General features: G+C 38.9%; 1 protein-coding gene across 1 annotated transcript in view; it reads left to right on the forward strand.

The window, feature by feature from the left end:
- Tnfrsf21 (TNF receptor superfamily member 21) overlaps nucleotides 1-24,221 on the forward strand; it is a 68,777-nt gene that overhangs the window by 41,636 nt on the left and 2,920 nt on the right. The window contains exons 4-5 of the mRNA XM_076858612.2: nucleotides 5,065-5,330; nucleotides 23,753-23,981. Coding sequence (XP_076714727.2) covers nucleotides 5,065-5,330; nucleotides 23,753-23,981 — 495 coding nt within the window. The remainder of the gene's footprint in view (nucleotides 1-5,064; nucleotides 5,331-23,752; nucleotides 23,982-24,221) is intronic.

The following is a 24,221-nucleotide window of genomic DNA, read 5'->3' on the forward strand; positions in this document are numbered from 1 at the left end:
GTGTGTGTGTGTGTGTGTGTGTGTGTGTGTATCTAACAAAATATTTTTCTAAATGCTTATGCTATTTGACAATCTGGCTGTGGTCTTTATATTACGAATTACAGGGGTTGGTTAACTATAGCCTGTGGGCCATATCCATCTGTCTACATGTTTTTGTAAATCAAATTGTGTTAGAACCCAGCCACACACATTTGTATGCATGGTCTTTCATGCTCCATGCTATAATAGGGTATGTGGCTGCTTTCATGTTACAGCAGGTGGGGTGGGGAAGACACAACAGAGTGTAGGGTTCTCAAAGCCTCAAATATTTACTGTTGTCATTGCAGAAAAAGTTTTTTGAACTTTCCCCCACGCTTTTTTAAAAATTTATATATGATAGTGGAATGCATTACAATTTTTATTACACATATAGAGCACAACCCCCACCCCTTTTTTAAATAGGGTATCAGAATTTTAGTGAAGAGGAATAAATTTGCTAGTCCTAGAGAAAACAGCCCTAAGTCTGCTTGGTCAGTAATAATAGACCAGGAGGGAGCGTAGACACCATGACCAGCCTGGAGCACGTTCATGTCTAAACCAGATAACCAGGCTAAGGGAGCATTAATTCCTGTGAGTACTATGCTCCTCTACTGGGTCACTTCCATTAATGACAACAGAAGCACCCCTAACTGGCTGTATGACCTTGTACTAGTCACCAACCTCTATGTGATATTTTTTACTGATAAGGTGAATTGCTTAAAAGTATATGTTTATAAAGCACTTGCACACACACACACACACACACACACATACACACATACATCTTATATATATGGTTGTTCCTCATGTGCATGGGGGATTGGTCCCAGGACCCCCATAGGGATATCAAAATCCAAGGATGCTCGAGTCCCTTTTATAAAATGGCATAGTACTTGACAGTAACATAGCAATTTTATATATATATATATATATCCTCTGATATATTTTAATTTCTAGATTGCTTATAATACCTCATTTGATGCAAATATTTTGTAATTAGTTATTATATTGTATTGTTTGGAAAATAATGGCCAAAAAAAGTTTGTACATATCCAAACAGATGTGATTGAAAAAATACTTTTGATCTGCAGTTATTTGAATCTGCAGGCATGAAACTTGTGGATATGGAAGGTGATCATGCATGAGTTTATGTATATAAATGTTTAGATAGTTTTAAGAGGAGTAATAAATAAACTTTTGAATATAGTAGTAAAATAAGAAGACCCATTTTTCTACATCCATCTAGCTTAGGATATAGAACTGTATGAATATCTTTGAGATCCCTTCTGTGTGCATTCCTTTCCCTCCCCCACCCCCTGCCAAGAGGTACCTGTCTCAATTTGGTTAATTACAGTATTGCTTTTCTCCATAATTTTATTGTTACTTTTTAACCTAAAACTATTTTTTTTAAAAAAAGAACACTTTCACAGTCTGACAAACTTGTGTTTCCTTGATGTTGCTTCATTTTCTTGGTGATGACTTTTTCTGCCTTCTGATTACATAAGGGTTATCAGTTGTGCAAACACAGCCTAACACACAGGGGCAGCTCAATAAATACTCTTGAAATAGTCCACTGGTCTTACTTTTCATGATGGGGTAGGGACAAGGTACAGCCAACTCAGAGGCTAGTTCAACTGTTCAGGCTTTTCTCCCCACTGGGGTTTTGTGATAATGTGTTAAGCTGAGAGGCTGGTATCTCCTGAGGGAGCAGTTGCCTACTCTTTGATTTCTCAACTCTCAAGTGGGAGAGGACAGAAGTGAGAAACATGACTGCCCTAGGATGCTCCCATAGTGGGGAGATCCTCTTGAGTAAGAGAACAAGATGAAATTTTTAAATTCAGCTTTTTGGTCTGCTTAATTTGAAGGAAAATCTCATTGTATCCATTCTTTCATGTTTTTCTTTATTTTGTGACTTTTTTTTTTTTTTAAGTATAAATACAGGGTTTTGAAAAAGGAATGGTTGTTAAGCTTTTTAAACTCTATAATTACTCTATAAAGGCTGTGTATTTGCATCTGAAATACATTGAGCCTTAAGTTTTAGTGTTCAGTATATATGCAGCATTTGTAATCATGGGGGTACTTCCCAAAATAAATCAACTACATAGAAAATGTTAATCAGCTCATTCCCAGTGACCACAGTGAGTATCTCCATTGTACAGTGAGGAAATGGACGTGACAGTTAGTGGTTTGCCCAAAGCCACACTGTCATCAGTGTTATGAAGATTTAAGCAATGGTCCTTCTTATAAGAAAATGCAGTCATGTTTTCATGTAAGACACTGTGGGTCTTAGTCAAATTGACCTAAATTAGATTCAGGGACTAACAAGCCTTTTGGCGTTGGGAAGAATCTACCACATTAACCAAAAAGAGCTGGCTTGTTTCTTACAGTTACCTGCAGTGTTTTAAATAGAACTTGGTTTTTTGAGGAGTCTATTTGTTTGAAATCAAAAGCTCTGTATCTGACTGAACATTGAAACTAAAAAGCAACTGGATCAAGTAGGGAGAACAGTATTAAAAGTAAATTTATGTCTTGATTTGTGGCCTTCTATATTTTTTTGAAGTTTTTATGTTTTGTGGCATTTTACGTTTATAGTTAACGAGAAAGCAGCCTTCTACTAGGAACTTAATTTTTGAAAACAATTTTCAGAGAATTGATTTTGGATGTATATGTAGACAGTCTTCCAAATCATCTACCTAACAGGATTGTGTGGTATAGTAAGGACTTATATGGAGGAAACAGCGAATCCTCCATTTTCAGAAATTTTTCTGTAATTATTATTGTTATTTTCTCAGGCAAAAATTGATAGCTCATTTTAGAAATATTTTCCTCAACAAGTATTGGGAGTAACAAATATTCCCTCCCAACTGCTTGTTAATTGAAAAATCCAATTAATCATAATGGTAATAAGCACCTATTTGTTTTCCTCTCTTTCCTAAACTTCACTTGAAACTTGACCACCCCCCCCCCCTTTTTTTTTACTAGGTGACGAACATTTTTAAGACATTGTTAATAATAACAATTCTAGTATTAGGGAATGTGAACAGAGCCACATTCAAAGTCATGATATGGATTTGGAGGACTCACTCACCTATTGACGTAAAATACCAGACCCTTTACATGAGAATACTCTTGTGTAAAACAGGCAAAGCTAACTTGTAATTGTAGATAGAAGATGCCATAAAGCAGGAGACACCAAAGTAAGCTACTTGTGGAGAATCTCACCTGATAGAAGGTCCTGGCAAAGTGCTTATCATTAGGAATCTGGAGATGTGATTTTGGCATTTCACTCTGTATTCATCAGATTTGAGGACCACAGACTGACTCTTTATTAAAGAGTTTACAAGTGTGATGATCCATAATAATAATAGCACAGTAGTCCCCTACCTGTCCACCGTTTTGCTTTTCATAGTGTTACTGGCAATTCACAGAAGCAAGAGAAACCCTAAGTGCTTTCTTTTGTCCAGTTTTTTTTTTTTTGGGGGGGGGATACCTGGGATTAAACTCAGGTACACTCGACCACTGAGCCACATCCCCAGCCCTATTTTGTATTTTATTTAGAGACAGGGTCTCACTGAGTTGCTTAGCACCTTGCCATTACTGAGCCTGACTCTGAACTCAAAATCCTCCTGTATCAGTTGCACAAGCAAGCGAAGAGGTGAAGTTTCTCTGCTTAATAAGGAAAGAAAGAAAATCATAATGCTGGGTTTGCTAAAACTGACAATAAGAATGAATCTTTCACCTGTAAAATTGTGAAGAAGACAAAAGAAATTTAACGCTAGGTTTTTTTTTTGTTGTTGTTGTTGTTGTTTTGGCTCAAACTGTAAAAGGTGCAGTCACAATGCATGTTAAGTGCCCAATGAAGATGAAAGAGTCATTGAACTATAAGATTAGGTATTGTTTGTGGTTTCAGGTATCCACTGTATTCTATGGATAAGGGGGGACTAATACATATTAAAATATTGGGGGGAAGATACTTGGCAAAACAATAACAACAGAAACACAAACAAAAACAAAAACCAGCCTGGGTAGTTTGCTCAAAGGCATATGCTCCCTCTTGGAAGGTAGCATGTATTAACACTTTTAATTGTAGTTACATCTATGGCAGTTCAGATTACCAACCTTGTGAGTTGGGTTAAGTACCCACTCCACCTAATTTTGTGATATTGGTCCAGTAGCCTAACATTTCTTGCTATATTTTTTCTGCTTACTTGTACAATCAGGACATTAATACCTTATAAACATGTCCAGTGAACTAATTAATGCCTGGTCTTAATACCTGGAAGATAATGGTGGTGATGATGATGTCATTTTGGCTGTTATCTTTATAATAGCTATGCAAGTCAACCTAGAAGAAGACTGAATAGACCAGAACATTGATTGTTGAGCATAGAAGTAGAGTCTGGAACCATGTCTATTGGGCTGAAACAGTTGTGTACATTGCCAATTGACTTAAATCTGCACATTCTTTGTCTCAACAAAGCCGGGTAATAATAATAACACAGTAGTCCCCTACCTGTCCACAGTAGTAGTAGTAGTCTTAATTTGTAGCTTATAGTTTTTCTGAATTTCATGAAGTCACCACTTTTATGGTGTGGAACCTCTAATTTATTTGGTTAAAGCTGTATTTAGAGTAACAAAGGACTCACTCTGATTACCTTAACTGGGTTTGGCTTTTAGAACATCTTCTGGGGCTGATGTTTTATACTTACAAGATCAAACCTTCTTCTGGTTTCACATTCCAGAAGTGAATGTTTTTAAATCAATGCACTGGTTGGGTTTGCTTATTTATTTCTGAGTTAGTGGGGATTGAGCCCAGGGCCTTGTGTGTGATAGAGAAGTCCTCTAACATTGAGCTACATCCCCAAACCAGGATATGAAATTTCATGTGAGCGTATCAGACTGGTTCCCAAATTGGACTGCATTGGCCAGGTACCTGGGGAAGGAGGCAAATTCCTTTGACACAGAGCAACAGGAAAGCCTCCTCCTTATAATACATGCCTATTCTGAACTTGTTTTTTTTTTAATTTTATTTTGTCCCTGGTGTAGGTATTGACATCCTGAAGCTTGTAGCGGCCCAAGTGGGGAGCCAGTGGAAGGATATCTATCAGTTTCTGTGCAATGCCAGCGAGAGGGAGGTGGCCGCTTTCTCCAACGGATACACAGCGGACCACGAGCGGGCCTACGCGGCTCTGCAGCACTGGACCATCCGCGGCCCTGAGGCCAGCCTCGCCCAGTTAATTAGTGCCCTGCGCCAGCACCGTCGCAACGATGTCGTGGAAAAGATTCGCGGGCTGATGGAGGACACCACCCAGGTAATGTGGCCCTGGTTGTGTCTCTGCCCCTCACTTCTCTTTTCCTCACATTGCGCTAGGTACAAGTGACAGGGGAAAAGAGCTCATGTGAGGCGTTTAGGAGCACGTCCATACCCTGGCCTTCCAGGCCAACGGCTCTCGATGGTCACCCACGTATCATCTAGGGACTTTTTAAATAGTTCTGATGCTTGGATCCCACCGCAGGTCAGTCAAATCAGAATCTCTAAGAAGAAGATTTTGAATCAATACTTTTGAAAGCTCAGTGATTCCAAGGTGGTAGGCAAGTTGATAATCGTTGTCTTTGGGATTGGTTCCACGTCAAGCTGCGCTGGTCAGATCTACTCCATCACCTAATCTACAGTCTCATTTTGCATCACATACTTTGAACACACCCAAGAAGAAAACCTCTTTTCCCTGTCCTCTCCCTCCAGAGGTGTGTGTGTGTGTGTGTGTGTGTGGTGGTGGTGGTGGTGGTGATGGTGGTGATGGTGGTGGTGGTGAGGGAGGCTTGCTCTTACGTCTAGAGGATGCAGGGTGTGCTAGTAGCAGTGGGAACAGAACCCGTTCTCCTCCTTGGTTGTTCATTCCTGCAGATCAGATGGAAATTGAGGGTCGGGGGATCTGGGAGTGTGATTTATTTGTACTAATGAGCCCTAGCTTTGCATTCAAAAGACACTGACTAGGTGGGTGATTAAGGTTAAGTTACATCAACTTTTTTTGTATGTCTGTTTTATCATAATTTGCATTTGTAGACCTATTTTATAAGATTTATTAATACTAGAAATAAAACATAAAATGTCTGGCTTATTTTAGTTTTTCTACAAATGGCCATTCCAAACATGTTGCAAATCATTTGACTTAGCCCTTCTTTAATTATGATGCCCTGAAAAGCCATGAAGTTAGTACAGAATTGGGTATTGGATCATATTTCTCACAGACTTCGATTAAACTTCTGGAATGTATTTCTAAAATAAAGAAAATGCTAACCACTAAGCCTTGATAAAACCCACTTGAGATTCAGAAGGCCATCTGTCTGTGTTATGCCAGTGATCAGACTCCTTACTTCAGAGCTAGGGAGAGGTTTTTTCCCCCACAACTCAGTTCACTATCATTCTGCACCAAATTTTGTATATCAAAGGACTCAATTTTATATACCTAAAAAGACCAAAAAGCCTTCTTTTATCTATTTATACTAACAGTGTTAGTATTCCTTCACTGCTAAAATTAACACACATCAGGTGGGATTTTTTAGCCAGGCAACTGTTTGGATAAAAATTTATAGGAGCTAATTGACTTTGAAGGTGGTCTTTAAAGCTCCTGGTATATTTTTAACTTTTTGAAAATGTGGAATTTCAGGAAAAATAATAATTACTAATAGACCAAGTATAAACATTGGAAGTCACACACCAATGTCTTATGAATTTCTGAGAAACAATTTCAATAATTATGACATGCTCCTAAAACTAGCCTTTAAGTAACTGGATTTTGGGTAAAGCAGAAGAGAGATTTATCCTTCGATTAAATATAATGCTTGTAGTTTGAATAAAGGGAGTCCAAAGGCAAAGCTGTATTGTGCTTTCTTAGATTCTTGATTTTAAGGGAGGGACTGGTAAGACAACAGCAGACTTGAAAAAAGATTTAGATTCTTGAGACTACATCAGCAGATCTTTTTGATGATGCCTACAAGAAAGATAATGTGATTGATGGACTCAAGCCCCTGCTGGGCCCAGAGCAAAAGAATAAGAGGAGACCATATATCAAAGAGATTAATTCACAGCATAAAAATAATAGGAAATGAAGAAGAATGAATTAGAAAACAAAGCACCCTTTTCCTAAATGCCAAACTATTATTCACCTTGATTCTTTCCTTCCTTCTATCTCCCCTATAATACAAAAAGATCTTAATAGTATCTGTTTTTTGTTATTTACATTTTGAGAAACAGTGATATATAAGCATTCTACAGCTTTATGTTTGGTTCTGCTATAGCCTGTGTGTGAGGATGGTTCTTGAGACAGCAACACTAAGCTTCTTGTTCCATGTTTTAATAACAGTGTACATCACTGTTTAGCAACACCCTGGATCCAGGTCCAATAGACATGGAGTTTTCGCTGTCAGTTCTTATTAATTGCACAGTATGAAACTGTCTATTCATAGTTTATCTCTTGAAATTTGCTAAGTCAAACGAGAGTCAGAAGGCGGGGGGTAATTTAGATTTAGTCTTTGCATCTTAAGATGAATTTTTTTTCATTTTTTTAAAAAGTTTATTTATTCTAATTTGTTATACATGACAGCAGAATGCATTTCAATTCATAGTACACATATAGAGCACAATTTTTCATATCTCTGGTTGTACACAAAGTAGTCACATGATTTGTGTCTTCATACATGCACTTAGGATAATGGTATCCATCTCATTTCACCAGTTTTCCTACCCCTATTCCCCCTCCTTTTTCTTCCCTCCCCTTTGCCCTATCTAAAGTTCCTCCATTCCTCCTATGCCCCCCTCATCCTCATTATGGATCAACATCCACATATCAGAGAGAACATTTGGCCTTTGGTTTTTGAGGATTGGCTTAATTCACTTAGCATGATATTCTCCAACTCTATCCATTTATCTGGATATTCTATAATTTTATGGGGCTTGAGGTGAGGCAGATCATCATGGCAGAAGAGTATGGTGGAGGGAAGCAGCTCACACCGTGATCAGAAAGCAGAGAGAGTGAGTGCACTATACAGATACAAATGTATACCCCAACCCACATCTGATTCCCACCTCCTCCAGCCACATGATACCACTTTAGTTACCGCCCAATTAATCCCTATGGGGGGATGAATTCACTCACTGAGTTAAGACTCTTACAACCTAATCATTTCTCCTCTGAACTTCTTGCATTGTCTTACCATGAACTTTTGGGGAACACCACATCTAAACCATAGCACCATTCAATCACTGATGGATACCTAGGCTGGTGTATAGATGGGCTATAGTGAATTGTGCTGCTATAAACATAGGTATGCATATGTCACTTTAGTAGGCTGTCTTTAATTTTTTAGAATAAATACCAAGGAGTGGTATAGCTAGATCACATGGTAACACCATTCCTAGTCTTTTAATTCCTCCATACTAATTAAGATGAATTTTTTTAAAAAAAATTAATTGATTTTTTTAAAAATAAATGACAGCGGAATACATTACAATTCTTGTTACACATATATAGCACAATGTTTCTTATCTCTGGTTGTATATAAAGTATGTTCACACCAATTCGTGTCTTCATATATGTACTTTGGATAATGATGTCCATCACATTCCACCATCCTTGCTAACCCTCTGCCCCTGCCCTTCCCCTCCCACCCCTTTGCCCTATCTAAAGTTCGTCTATTCCTCCCATGCTCCCCCTCCCTACCCCACTATGAATCAGCCTCCTTATATCAGAGAAAACATAAGGCACTTGTTTTTTTGGGGGATTGGCTAACTTCACTTAGCATTATCTTCTCCAGCTTCATCCATTTACCTGCAAATGCCATGATTTTATTCTCTTTTATTGCTGAGTAATATTCCATTATGTATATGTGCCATATTTTTTTTATCCACTTATTTACTGAAGGGCATCTAGGTTGGTTCCACAGTTTAGCTACTGTGAATTGTGCTGCTATCAACATTGATGTGGCTGTGTCCCTGTAGTATGCTGTTTTTGTACTCCCTGTGTTTTGTGATATTGCTGAGCATTGGGGACTTTGCTCCAAGAATTCAGTGGACTCTCAGTGTGTAAAAATGACTGTTTTTGTTTTCAGTGGTTAATGATTTTTTTCTGTCATTGAACCTGAGAGCATCTATGTTATATTCCACCCAAGGAATTAGCCCTGTTGTGACTTTTAGTTATCTCTGTCCAGAACAGCTGGTCCATTATTAACTATGGTGTCCTATGAACCATTTTAAAATGAACACATCCAGAGGATCTGTCTTCCTTAATTTGAGGTATGAGGTGTTTTGGTCAGGCTGTCTCCTTTCAAGGTCAACAGTCTAACCTAAGCCCAGCCTTCTAGAATCCTATTTTCTCTTTCAGGGAATGAGCATTTGGAAAAAGCAGCGGAGTAATGGACTGATAGTTAGAAGTTGCAAGGATTTTGCCAAAGTTATTGAAAAATAAAAGAAAACAAAAATCTAATATAGTGTTGCAAATTGTATGTTATCTCATTTTCCATCCTTTTACCATGTTTGTGTGTGTGTGTGTGTGTGTGTGTGTTTATTTAAAGAATGGCTTTTATAATGACCATATACTTAAGATGTTCTCTTAAATCTAGTCTGACAGTTTTTGTCATTTAATTAAGAGTATTTCAGTGGGTTTACATTTTTCTTAATATAATTACTCATATTTGTCTTTAAGTCTACCATCTTACTATTTATTTCCTATTTGTCCTCTCTCTTCTCTCTCTCCTCTTTTGTTTCTCTTCCTTCTTTCTTTTGGATTAAGTCTTCTTTTGGATAAATCAAATATTTTCTATTATCCTATATTTCCTCCTCTATTAGCTTGTAACACTTAAAAAAACTTTTAATGACTACTCTAGGGATTACAACATGTATAATATGAAATATAAATATATTTATATTTTTCAAACCATTTTTTAGATAATACAATAAATCTTAGAAGACTTGAATACTATTTATTCTTGTCTTGCATTTTGGTTTTACTGTCATAAATTTTAATGCTACATGTTTAATGGCACCCAAAGGCATGGTCATGACCATGGTCTTCTACAGTCAGGATTTAAGGAGATTTGCCTGTGTATTGATCTTTTCTGTTGTCTTTCGCACCTTCCTACATCTTCAGCTTTTACCTGAGATTACATTTTTTTAATACAGAGATACATATCCCTAAAGACTGTTTCTCAGTGTAGGTGTCCACAAGTAAACTTTGTTCTCTTTATTTAGAAAATGCCCACTAAATAAATAAGTAGCATTATTTCACCATAGTTTTTGAAGGCTAACTGGAAATAGAAGTTTAGCTAGCCAATTATTTTCTTTCAGTGCTTTAATGCCTGGGTTGAAGTTTTCCTTTGCTAAACAGCCAAAGAGATGATGTAATTTTATTTTTAAATCTATATCATGTAATAAATTATGTTATACCAGACATTTCAGGCAATGCAAAGATTAGTATGTCAAAGTCAGTGCAGTTGAAGGAGCCTGCAGTTGAACAGAAGAAGTGGACACATACTTACCTCCTGAGGGAGCAAGTCCAGGGGGCCTGGATGGGGTATGCTGGCTGTCCTAATAATGGGCTCCGATTAGAACAGAGGTATGGAGGTGTGTGCCAGTTTAAATTCCTTTCCTGGGGGGTATACTCCCTTTGGGGACTCTGGGTAAATAATTTGACCTCTGTACCTCAGTTTCTCCATGACAAATCAGGAACAACATGAGTGAATAGACTGCAGGTTGCTTTGGGAATGAGGGTTGTTTGGCCACAGTAAGCAGCCAGTGGATGTTTACCATTAGTTGCAATTATTTCCCAGCTCCAGAGGCCAGAGAGATGGAAGAATGTTCCCAACTAGCTCCAACAACCACACATAATGGATCTTTTAAATCCTGAACACTGAGGGTCACTGAGTTTTGGGTGGAGAAGTTCTCCCAATTCCAAGACTGCTTGAAGTAGATGGTCAAGGCAGAGGCTTGCTGCCTGGGTTCAGTGCCCCAGAACTGGAAATCCCAGCTAAGTGTAAATATTTATTTCTTACTGGCCGAGCAAGTGTTCCTAGGCTGGCTGGAATGTTTTCTGTAGCAGGGAAACAAAGGTGTGTGTGAAGATAATGTTCTGCTCCCTCAGTGGCTGTCAAGAAAAAAGAAACAACATGAACCAGATGAATTTCTAGGATTTCCTTCAGTTTAGTTTTCTATGTACCCCCTCTCCCAACTTTTATTTAGGGCCTCTGCAAATGCAGATAGGCTTAAGCAATGCAATTTTTTTTTAAACCCTTGTTTTGGGGTCCCATCCCCACCCCCTTGGATGTAGGGAGACTATTTCTTCTCCATAGGAGACCTTGGGTGAACAATTCCTTGGAATCTTGCGTTTCTTCCATTTAAATGGGAATTCAAGGACGACATGCCCTTCACACACTGAGTGGTTACCAAAATTAACAGAGGTAATAACTTGTGAAACTGGGATGTGGGCAAGTGAGATAGGAAAGCGATGTCTAGTGGCATGGTGGTGGGGTGATTGTGCTTTTATGGTTTCATTTGAAAAGTGGAAGAAAAATTTTTCATGTACTTAAAAAATGATAATTCTAAAAACAACCATTGCAATTTAAACATAATAGAAAGTGTCACTTTAGCTGTCTGCTTTGACTAGAGATTGACCCATTTAAAGGACTGATGTTGATCAGGCATCTGATGAGCATCTATGTTGTTGTTCTTTTCACTCCTTCCATAGATTAGGTAGATTAAAACTAAACTATGAATTAGCAGCTAGTAGACCCGGGCCTAATGTTTACTTTTGTTGCCATATTGACTTCTATGAAGTAGAATGAGTCTTTGTTCCTAGGGAATCTTAGTCCTTTCCAGAACCACATAGGAGACCCACATCTCAGGGACAGAGCCCTTGGGGTGCTTCTTTCTCTGTACTACAATAGCCTTAGTGTTGGAGTCTGGGTGGCTTTGCTCTGTATGATCAACTGGGACAATCCCAACAGATAGAGAAGTACTGGGCCTTTTATTTTGGCTAGAACAGTGCTCCTGCTTCCTCTGCAAAGGGGATGACAGTTCCTGATTTTTGGCCTACCAGCTGCAGGATGCAGCTGTCCTTATCTATGGATCTGACTGAGACCAGCTATTTTGAGAAATGTAATACAGTGAGGGCGGGTTGAGGCAAATACCAGCTGTACATTTAACTGTTGGCTTTGGGTTATTCAAATTTGTCTTTTGTCTTTAATTTTCTAGTCAGTCATCTCTTACTAAATAGAGGTTATTGTCCTGACACCTAAAGACCTAGGATCTATGATGGTAGCTAAACTTGCATGTATCTTCACTCCTTCCCTCTGCCGAGTCACTACAGCAGAAAGGGTCAGTTAAGGTCACGTTACTTAATCTTAGGGTGTGACTGTGAACTCTGGGGAACTTTTGGGGTGGTGAGGAGAAGAGAACATGATAAAAGGATTCTTGACACAAGCTCAGGTACATTTTGTGATGTTTGTGTTTAAGGCTGTCATTGTGCACAAAGGAGCCAGGCCTATGAATAGCCTTTAGATTTTTAATGACATTTCAAACTGTTCTATTTATTATCATATTCCAAAGTTTCATCTAGTTAGTCAACAATGTTTTGTTGAGTACCAGCTGTGTCCCTGGTACTAGGTAAAGAAGAGGGTGGTCCCTGGCTTTTCACAGCTCACTTCCTGGGATGGAAACATATGTGCAAATAATTACAATTCAGCAGGATAAGCAAATGTTATAGTAGAAATGTGCATGAGAAATTATAAGGTGGCATCAGAAGGAAGGAGTACTGGACCCACCAAAAAAATACATAGAAAACTAGAACAGATGAATATTTGTCCATTTGAAAGTAATGAAAAAACAACACAGACCATAGTTTCTTGATATTTTGTTCTTCTTCCCTGATACTTTCCCATTTATTTCCAACTACGAAGCCCCATCTGCTTTTTCACACAAAATGCTTCTCAAACCTTCGACTCTACAGAGAACATCTGCTTGTTTTTTTCTGCTCAATAGCAAGCTTTTCAGAAGCCTTTAGCTGTTCTGTAATATTTAAAGGCACAGGAATAGGTTCTGATGTCCCATTTCATGTCAAGTATTGGAGATTGACTTTGAATTTCTAAGAGCCAATGGAAGAGACTAAAGAAATCCAAGTCTTGGACTTTGTTCCGCTGAATTGGGTTTGAAACTTATTTTTGCCACTCACTGTGTGACCTTTGGCAAATCCAGTTATGTCTCCAAGCCTCAGTTTCTTTGTAGCTGTCTTGGAAGGATTTCCTGAGAATTAGGGAATGTGGTATAAATATCCAGTCTGCCACTTGACATAAAATAGGAGGTGTGAAGAATCTTAGTGATTATTTTCTGTTTTCTTTGCCGGAGCAAATGCATAGTAAGGAGAAAGCAAACCGGCATTGGCTGAGTATATCTATTGCATCCCAAAACTTGTCTGGGTGCTTTTTGGGCTTATTTATCAAGTTTCATGGTCCTGAGAGGTTTAGATAGGTATTTGAAGTTAAGATGTATTACTATATTTCATTGGGTCTTGTGTAATTTGTAAGATGTACTGTTATTATGTGTACCACTGAGAAAGAAAAAAATCACTGCAAGATACATCCCTACTTCAGAGATGTTAAAATGTAAAAAGGTATGTATCATGGAACTAATGAAATGTAGATGTTGGACTTTGTATGTATAGGTCATAAGGAGAAAAGCCTGGAAAATAGATACTGATATTAATGTACTCTCCCTCTATAAAACACACACACATACACACACACACACACACACCACATTTTATCATCATCAGTGTCATTATTATTACCTTCAAGTATGAGAATATTTAACAGAGGCAGTTTATCTAGTAAATATTAACACAGCACTCATTATATATTGAGACCTGTACCAGGCAGCACTGTGAAAGTAAATGGAAAGAAATAAAACTCAAAAACAGAATCATCCACGAATTGGTGTGAATATATTACATATACAACCAGAGGTATGAAAAATTGTGCTCAATATATGTAATAGTAATTGTAATGCATTCTGCTGTTATAAATAAATAAAATAATTTACATTAAAAAACCAGAATCATCCCTCAAGATGCTGACATTTTTATAGGAGGGATAGATATGTGAGCCGAATTTTATAACATATTCTGTGAAACTTCTGTAGAAGAGATTAAAGTGAGCTTTTATTATTTCTGAGAAATGGTGTCATTCAGAAAAGACTGTCTATTAGTTGATTACGTTTTCCATCCCTTTAGTCCACACCCTTACTGGCTTCTTCAAAAAGTGCATTGGGAGGAAATCAGAATCAATAGTGTGAAAAGAAACTTTTTTTTCCCTATCAATTACCAATATTGGAGAACACATTTTCTTTTTTAAAGTCAAAACATATGTCTAAAGAAATTTGCTAACTTCTAATTTTAGCCTAGCTTCTCTCTGTATGTATTTGAAACTGTCCCTTGATCTATTACAACCCCAAGTTTCAGTGGTGGGTACAATTGCTGATAAGGCATCACATCATGTCAGCAGTAGATTTTATTGTGTATCAGTTAATGACAACATTTTAGTGGCTTGTTCCTCACCATTACCTTGAGAAAAATGTCACTATTGGTTTTCCCTAAAAAATTATTCCAGAGGAAATTTTGATGTAGATGTTTTTGTTTGATGTTTTTATGATCACAGCAGTAGGTAAAGCTCTTCTGAGAATGATATAAAAACACAGAAGCCATATAAGAAAGATGAAGCTACTTAACAGAAATATACAAGACAGCAAACATCATGTACAATTCAAAAGACAACAGGACTGCGGGACGGGGCGGGGGGTTGTTTGCAGTATAGGCTTAATTTTCTTAAAAAAGAATTTTTACAAAGTAGTTAAGAGAAAAGTAAGACAGTGTTGTGGACAAGACAGTCCACAGGAAAGGAAGTACTGAAAACATTTAAGTACATGCAGATTTTTAACCTCTCAGACTAACCAAAAGGAAAAGGTATGAAGGACTAAAGAAAGAATAGTGTCCATTGCTGATATGTATTTAAATTAATACAGCTTCTATAGTAGGTCGTCTGGCAGTACTTACTACACTATGTGACAATTGATCTGTGTTTTCACTTTTAGGAATAATATCCTATACATATTCAGTGATGCTAGTACTAGAGTATTCGTAGTAGTTGTTATTGGTAATAGCAATAGAGTAGAACCCTCACATGCCCTTCACCAGAACACTGGTTACATAAGCTATGGAATATCCATACAGTAGAACTTAGCAAAAAAAAAGTGAGTCAGCTCTTTATCTGATAACCTCCAAAGCTGTTTTGAAGGGGTGTGGTGGAGAATGTACCTATTTATTGGTACTATATCTGGAAAAGTCTAAGGGGAATTGCTAACTGCAGTTTCCACCAGGGAGGGGACCTGAGTAACCGACCTGCAAGTGTTTGGAATTGTATACTATGTGTATTATAATTCTAATGGCCTGAAAATTCAGAAAGCTTCAGTAACAAAGATGAAATTGAGCCTTCTTACTTTGAGATTTTGAATTTCCTATGAAATTACTTTCTATCCTCCTCATTGTCTTATAGAGCAAGCTTTAAAAAGGTTTGTGCAACTTGTTTTCATGGTTAGAATTGCCCAAAGTCTTTTATTTTATTTTATTTTTTTGTGGAAAAGAATTTCTAATGGATCTCATTGAGTGAAGTTTAGGGAAACCCCTGCTTTCTGAGGGAGCATGATCTAATGTTCAGATGGTGTTGAACTCTTACAGGGTTTGGCAGTGTGTTCTATCGTGAGTGGGTTCCAGCTTTGAAAGAAGAAAGCCCACTTAACTATCCTTACTTCCTTTTTTGAGAAAGCTAATCAGTGAGTCAGCTCTGGGCTGTAACTGCATTACTGTTGATGTCAGCGAAGGGACAGCTTGCAGACGCATAGGCCAGCAGCTGGGCGGGTGTGCCCTCCCTGCTCCTTCCCTTCCCTCCATCTAGAGCAGGCCGGTTTTTACCAGCTTTGGCCACTTCAGTGCATTACGTGGGACATCCTGTAGTTTCCCCGCTATGCATCCAGAAAGAAATAGTTCTCTTGCTTAGGGCAAGGATTGGCAATGGATACTTTGACTTAAAGTTAGCAGTAGAGCCTTAATGAAGGTTGCAGGTAGAACAAAATTATTTCATTATTCTAACAAATCTAGGGTTGGTGAAGGGGTCTCTTCAAACCATTCCCCTGTGCTTTTGGCATTTTTTTCAACCAGGTTAATACACATGGACCTATACTGTCTAGAGTCAAGATTCTTGTGATGGCCAGTGAGTTCATCTTGCAGGCTCTGAATTGGTTCCCAGCTAAAGTTCACTCATCTATGCTGGCTGGCTCTGGGAGTTCCCTGAGAAGCTGAGCAGAGCATTTTTTTTTTTTTTTTTTTTTTGAGAGAGAGAGAGAGAGAGAGAGAGAGAGAATTTTTTTAATATCTATTTTTTAGTTTTCGGCGGACACAACATCTTTGTTTGTATGTGGTGCTGAGGATCGAACCCGGGCCGCACGTATGCCACTCGAGCGCGCTACCGCTTGAGCCACATCCCCAGCCCATGAGCAGAGCATTTTTAGAGTTGCTGTTCCTGTTCCTGCTTCCATACCATGACCTTCAATGACCCAAGACCATCTAGATAGCCAAGGGCCCTCCTGTTGTCCACCTGCTAATTGGTACTATACATTTAAGTGTCAGCAACTTCCTTGCATAGTCTCCTAGGGTCTGGAATGGGCAGAAAAAGAGAGAAGGAAAAACAAGAGGATATAGCTAAGCAATCAGAAGCCTAGGAAAAGTTTGGGGAATTTTTGTCTTAACAGTTATTTGGCCCTTAAACCCTCTTTTTCATTACTTTAAAAAGTAAGACCTACGAAACAAAGAAAAATTGAAAGAACAGTATAGCAAATACACATGGACCTATACCATCTAAAGTCAAGAATTATTTACATTTTGGCATATTCGCTTTATCTATGTGAGTGTGTATAAATCTTAATCCACATTTCCACGTCTTAAGATTTTCCTTCCAATTTCTTATAACTGATAATCATTCTTTGAAAGGTTTAGGAACCAGTATTTTCTCATTTCTTTCATCTTTTTTTTTTTCTTTTTGTTTGAAAAAAAAGCTGAGAAAATTTGGATTGTTCTTGGCAAGACCTCTCTCTCACTCTGTCTAGGTAGGGTCTGATGAGAATTCACTGGAAAGAATAATTTAAAAGCTGTTATCTCATCATCTGAGACTTTAAGGAAACCTACCCCCTTTTCCCTCTTTTCTGAAGGTGATGAATTTGTTTTATCTTTTAATTTTAATGAATTTATTTATACTACTGGGAATCAAATTCAGGGCCTTGAGCATGCTAAGCAAGCATTTTACCACTAAGCTATATCCTTACCCTTGTTTTACTTATTTTTGTAAAGGAGAAATCATTATATACAGGTGTTCTTCAGTATCTAAACTTAAGAATTGGCTAGATTCAGATAAATTTTTTGATCAGGCTGCTAACCCTTACTTTCTGAATGTTCATTTGTTAAATATCTGAAGTCCTGGAACTACATAGACTTGGGTAAGAAAGCCTTCCTTATTATCTGAATTCCTGCTTTCTAAATAAGGAATAATCTTTAACATATCAAGAAGTATTTATGTGCAGATGAATGACACATTCCTGTAATCCCAGCTGCTCAGGAGGTTGAGGTAGGAGGATTATGAGCATGAGTTCAAAGACAGCCTCGGCAACTTGGTGAGGCCCTGAGCAACTCATAACATAAAAAAGGTCTGGGGATGTGGCTCAGTGGTTAAGCTTCCCTGGGTTCAATCCCTGGGGTACGAAAACAAACAAAAACAAACAAACAAACAAAACTACATGGCAAGAAGGATAACTGGTTGGTGTTTGTTTGTTTGGAGGGTTTTTGTTTCTGTTTTTTCCAGAGCCAATCTTAAAGTACTACATTAACCTATAGATGGTCTGAAATCTTATTTGATCTTGATGGCATGCATGGCTGGGACAGAAAGAGAAGCAAGCTTGAGATAATATCATAATCCTTAAATAGTCATGAATTTATATTTGTGACTATAATTCCTTTGAGATTAACCTTTAGTGGAAATTAAATTTGTTTGTTTTTCTAACCGGTCACTGGCCTGCTGGGATCTGAAATATTTTCTAACAGAAAACAAAGTTGAAGTGTCTGATGTTTACAGAATCTCTCATATTTATCTGAGGACAGTTATCCAGCTGGAGTGTAAATCCAACTTAGGGTTTCGGGTTCTTTCAGATCCTGCTTCTGGACACTTCACTCTGGCCAAAGGGCCAGGGCAACTCCTTGTGGCCATGTGATTACCAAGTGTGTCAGCTTCTAGATGCTGGGTCCAGATGTGAAAGTGACATGGCCCAGCAAGGGGGCAACTTCAAACCTCGACAGAGCTGGTCCTGAATCCTGGTTCCGTAACCTTGGGCAAATTGAGCCTCAATTTCTTCATCTATAAATGGAGCTAACATCTTAGCAGCAAGCAGATTGTAGATTTGTTATGCTGAGTCATCTAGAACAGTATTGGTAATGGCTTATTTCTTAAAGTCCTTTGTTGTTCACTGGATCTGAGTAACAAGCTGGTCAACTTATGTGGAATAACAATTAATTTCATTTGGATTTAGCAAATGGGCTTCTAAAAACCATGATTAACGGGATGTATTTACACAAACATAATAGAACTTTTCTTTCTTTCTAAGTGTTAGATGAGGTCTAGAGGGAAAGGAAAGTTCAGTTGAAAGGGAGGGTGGCTTTTGACTACAAGGAGCTTTCTTCGGGAGATGGTAAATTTGTCTACATGGAGGTGGGGGAGTAATATCCAAAGAAGGAGTGCCAGGAGTCAAGGGGTTAAGTTTAAACATTTTAGCAGACTTACAAGGAGGATACAGGCTGGGTAATTAATACTTCATTTCAGGGGTCACTGATGCATCAAAGTTGTTAATTAGTTTTATGAAAACAGATTGTGCAACCGCAGGGACACTGTAATTGGATAGTAATTGAAAATAACTCAATGGTAAGCTTTAGTTGAGTGAACCAGTTGTGGGGGTAACTTGGGAAGGAGAAAGGAATCTGGGTGGGGTTTAGGAGAATCAAATAGTGGTACTGACACAAGCAATGGAGAAGCCATAATGGAAGGAATGGAAGGAACTAGATGACCTAGTGTAACCTTCTCAGTTTAGAAATGAGGAAGCAGGTCTCATGAGGGAAGTGGTTTTTCTGACACCATGCAGCTAGTTGGTGTTATATCTCCTTTCTTTCTTCCCTTGCAATGATTTCCCAGGATTTTCATGATTTTGACTGTTAAGGGGCTATGGGGAATGGGAAATGTATTCTGAAAAGATGTCTCATGAGGCTGGAGTTCTGGCCCATTCCTGACTGCAGAGTCTATTCCGCAGAGCATGGTGGAGAAGAAAAGCAGACACATCAAAATCTTGTTTCATTCCTATATCCCATGAATGAGGCTTGGAAAGGCTCTGCCATCCCCAGAAGCTAAGGGAAAATGCAACCTTTCCCAGTGTGTCCTCTTAGGGAAGGTCAATCAACAGGGAAGTGAGTTTTCAGTTTGATACTAGAAGTGTTGAGGATTATTTTTGAGCATCAGTTTCTGATTTTGAGTTGGCTGAGCACCCAGAGTAGGTGTTTCAGCTCTAGAACTCTGCTTGGGTTGGGAAGGACACAGCTGGAAATGGGGGAAAGGAGAAGATGACAGCTTTGGCTCATCCCAGTAGAACCCAAATACAAGTTAAACCACTGTTCTCGTGAATACTGCTGTATTCAGAATGATCAGATCCCCAAATTCCAAGTAATACTCTGTTTACCTAATCCACTGGGATGGTTCCTTGTGCTTACTGTCTTGGCACTCAGAATGGAAAGGAAGCCAGCAACCCAGCCGTACATGTGAATTATTTGTTGAGTGAGGTCAACCATACATCTTCCTTCCCTTATCAGTTTAGATTAATAAATACCTGGAAGAACTAAGTGAGCCTGCATGGAAACTAATGAGGATGACATTTGGGATTCATTTGATCAAAAGAGATGGACTACTACTGCCTAAGTGCATGCAGTGGAACTCTTCCAATTTGGGCTCCAAGGAGTGCTCTTCCTGCCTTATCCTTGCTCCATTCCCTTTTGGTCCGTCTTACTGCCTCTACTTCATTTCTCAAGTTAGTATGATTATCCCATGGCTTTAAAGCGAGAAGAACTGAGGTTTTCAAGTTTTTCCAAAGGGTCATGCCTGTAATCCTAGCACTTTGGGAGACCAAGGCAACTTGACAAGACCTTGTCTCTAAATAAAATGTAAAACAGCTCTGGGGATGTTGCTCAGTGGTTAAGCGTCCCTGGGTTCAATCCCTGGAACAAAACAACAAAAAATCTTGTGGATGCATTTCCTTTACAGACCAAGTTTTCCCAGAGGCCATTCTTTTAAGTCTTAATATCTGCCTAAGCAGTAAGTTGGGGGTTGTATGAACATTTTTGTACCCATGAACACTTAACAAAAACAGAAAAGTTCAGTCTTGGAGATGATCTTCCAGCTATCTTGTTTCATGGCCACCAATATAAATAAGAGTTGCTGCAGCCACAACATTCCCAAGTTAGCAGAAGGAGAATATACTTATCAGTGGTGACTGCTTGTAAAAATAACATGTATTGTTTTTCTAATTGTAAGATTAATATGTCCCCTTAGAATTTAGAAAGCACAAAGAAGCTTAAGGAATAAATTAAGTTACTGTACTTTGTGACTCTTTTGTAAGTTTGTATTCAAAACATTTTAAAGGAAATAAGAAACTTTTCTATGGAAATCTGGCTTTCTTGCTTAGATATTTGTCTTCTGTTTAGTATCCCCAAATCTTATCATAATGGTCTTCGTTTTCTATAAACTCTGAAACAAAATCATCAACTTTTGTAATTAATAAACAATTTATCTCACAAACCCTGGTGACTGTTTCTGTTGCAGTGTTACAAACCAACTTTGATAGATATGGTAGATGGAGGAAAGAAATAAGTTTCTATGCGCATTTTTTTTTCTTATGGGAAAAATAAAAATAAGTTTCAGACAGATTTGGAACCCAAGCAGCTACTGTTGCATAAAGTGAGAGACAGATATACTTGGTAGCTGAGTGGATTTCTAGGAAGATAATTATCATGTTGTCTCTGGCTTTAGCCATGCTTACTGGCTCCATTGTGGCAATGCTAATACCACTGCAAGGACATTTTCATATTTACCTGACTCTGTTCATTACAGGAGAGCATCAGTTTAGTGTTCTGCCTTTCCAAATTATGTTGGAAATTATGTGCTGAATTTCTACCCATAGAACTTTTTGGAAAAACTGATGGGAAGATTAAAGATGTAAAGTTTTGAAATGAGTTCAGGAAATAAGTGGGTGGACTTAGTCTGTTTGCATGTGATTTGTGGGTGGGAATTTCTTTTTAAACAAGAACAGTGCACCATATTGATGGACTGTGTCTTCCAATGTAATGTCCTTGAGAACCAGAAAGTGGACAAGTACTCTTTGTCTAATTGAAGGCATGAAAAAAAAAAAAAAAGTATCTTGGCATGAACAGCCATGTGCATTTTCAGGAGAAGCGACACATGCCAGGGCCTATTGAATTAAAAAATTTAAAGCATAGAAATAAAACTTGTCTGAGGATCAAAGGAGACCTCTAGAACAGGTGTTACCCATGCTCGAAACTTGCAGTAGTGAGAGGCAGGGCGTAGGTGGTGGTTCAGAGGAATAGTGCTGCCAGTATATCAGATGTGTAGAGTAATCAGTGGTCTTACGCAATCTGCAGTCTGTTGCAAGAATTTCGCAGGCCTTAAAAGTTGTAAAAGAGGCAGTCATGTTTGCTTTCTGCCTTATATAACTCTTCAGTATAATGCTTTGAAATGAGAGTCAGTGTTTCGGTTGAAGAATTTGAGAACATTTCACGTTAACTATATGAGGGAAGTGATAGAGTTCTAAAGTGGGGTGACTAATAGCTCCAGGGAGTGTGTACACCACTCCCTGAACTCTGCCCCTGATCTGGCCACCTGGTTCCCAGACCTTCAACTACGCCAGAAAAGCCAATTAATTGATCAAGTCAACCAAGTAAGCAGGTGCCATAAGTGCCTGCCAGAGTTCTCAAGTCTTTTCTCAAATGAAAGAGTCAAGTGGAGAAGTCAAGCAGGCCTTGCTGAGCCCTGGCTTTCCTCTTTAAAACGGTGTGCCTTCTCTGTACTTTTTGTCGTTTCTCCTGTAAAAACAGAGTCACGTCACCTATGTTTTAGTTTTGTGTCTCTGTGACCAAAATACATGACAAGTTAAAGGAGCAATAGTTTATTTCAGGCTCACTGTTTTACTCTGAGGTGAAGCAGTACATCAATGGGGAAGGGGCAGAGAATGGGAAAGCAGCCCATCTCCAAGAGCCCAGGAAGTGGGGCAGGGGTGGTCACAAGGAAGATGCACCCTTCCAGAGCGTGCCACCAGTGAACCTACGTTCTACAGCCACAACTCACCTGTTCACAGTTACTACCCAGCCAGTCCATTCAAACTAGGATGGACTGATTAGGTTACAGCTCTTAGAATCCAGCCATTTTGCCTCTAAACATTCCTGTGTTGACACAGGTGCTTCTGGGGGACACCTCAAATCCGAACCATAACAACCAATTGCTTTATTCTGGTTCTATTGAATCCCTCTGGAATAAGCCACAATCACACCTCACCTAGCCATCATAGGAACATCCTAACCAGTCTTCCTACTTTGATTCTTGCCTTCCTAAAAATCCCCTCTTCACACTCCAGCTATAGTGTTGTGATGCTCACCATCCCTGTCTAACCCCATCTTCTTTGCTTGTTTGCTTGCTGTTGTGTCTCTGTTATCTACTCCAGATTGTAAGCTTGAGTCTCTGTTACATCTAGATCTGCCCCTTACCTGTTCGCCTTACTTAAGAAATCATTTCAGTTGGGCCTGGTGGTGCACGCCTGTAATTCCAGTGGCTTGGAAAGCTGAGTCAGGAGGATCATGAGTTCAAAGCCAGCCTCAGCAATGGCAACTCAGTGAGACCCTGTCTCTAAATAAAATGCAAAATAGGACTGAGGATGTGTGGCTCAGTGGTTGAGTGTCCCTGAGATCAAACCCTGGTATCTAAAAGAAAAAAAAAAGGGGGAAGTCATTTCACTTTTACAGTGTTCTTTAGTCTGCTGAGGTTTCCCAAAGTACCTCAGCCTCAGTAGCTTAAGTGACAGAAATTTATCTTACCATTATTCTAGAACCTATAAATCTGAGATCAAGATATCAGCAAGGTGGTGTCTCCTGACACCTCTCTCCTATGCTTGAAGATGGCACCTTCTCACTGTGTATCATAGGGTCTTCCCTCTCTGTATCTGTGTTCTAATCTCTTCTTTGTTTTATTTATTTATTTTGTGATTCTGGGCATTGAATCCAGGGGCACTCTATCACTGAGCTACATACCCAGCACTTTTCACTGTGAGACAGGGTCTTGTTCAATCGCCTCCGATTCCTGGTCCTCCTCCTGCCTCAGCCTTTCCGAATAGCCAGAATTACCTGCCTGTGCCACTGCTTTTGGCAAGAATTTAACAATATTAAATTGAACAAAAGAGTGACTGAGAGTAATTTTTAGTTTCGTTATTTTTTTCTGTTTTCATTTTTAATGTATATAATTTAAAAAAAATGTTTTCTCCCTCCTACAGCTGGAGACTGACAAACTGGCCCTCCCAACAAGTCCCAGCCCACTTAGCCCAAGCCCCATCCCCAGTCCTAACGTGAAACTTGAGAATTCCACTCTCCTGACTGTGGAGCCCTCCCCGCTGGACAAGAACAAAGGCTTCTTCGTGGATGAGTCCGAGCCCCTTCTCCGCTGTGACTCCACATCCAGCGGATCCTCGGCATTGAGCAGGACTGGCTCCTTTATTACCAAAGGTACGATACGCACCAGTGGGGCTCATGATGCACACTCTGAGCCTCCCCAGAAAAGTCCCAGGGTTTCTCCTTTGCTGATCCCATGGTCCAGTTGCTACTGAAACATTTGAATAACTTGTTCTGGAAAACCTGCCCTAAACTCAAAAGATAATACCAGCCTCTGCTCCAGAAAACCATCTCATTGACCACCTAGGCCTGTGTGGAGAAGTGACTGTCACCCTTTGACTTCATGATGCTGTC

Source organism: Callospermophilus lateralis, chromosome 6 (assembly GCF_048772815.1).
Source record: "Callospermophilus lateralis isolate mCalLat2 chromosome 6, mCalLat2.hap1, whole genome shotgun sequence".
Lineage (NCBI taxonomy): Eukaryota > Metazoa > Chordata > Mammalia > Rodentia > Sciuridae > Callospermophilus > Callospermophilus lateralis.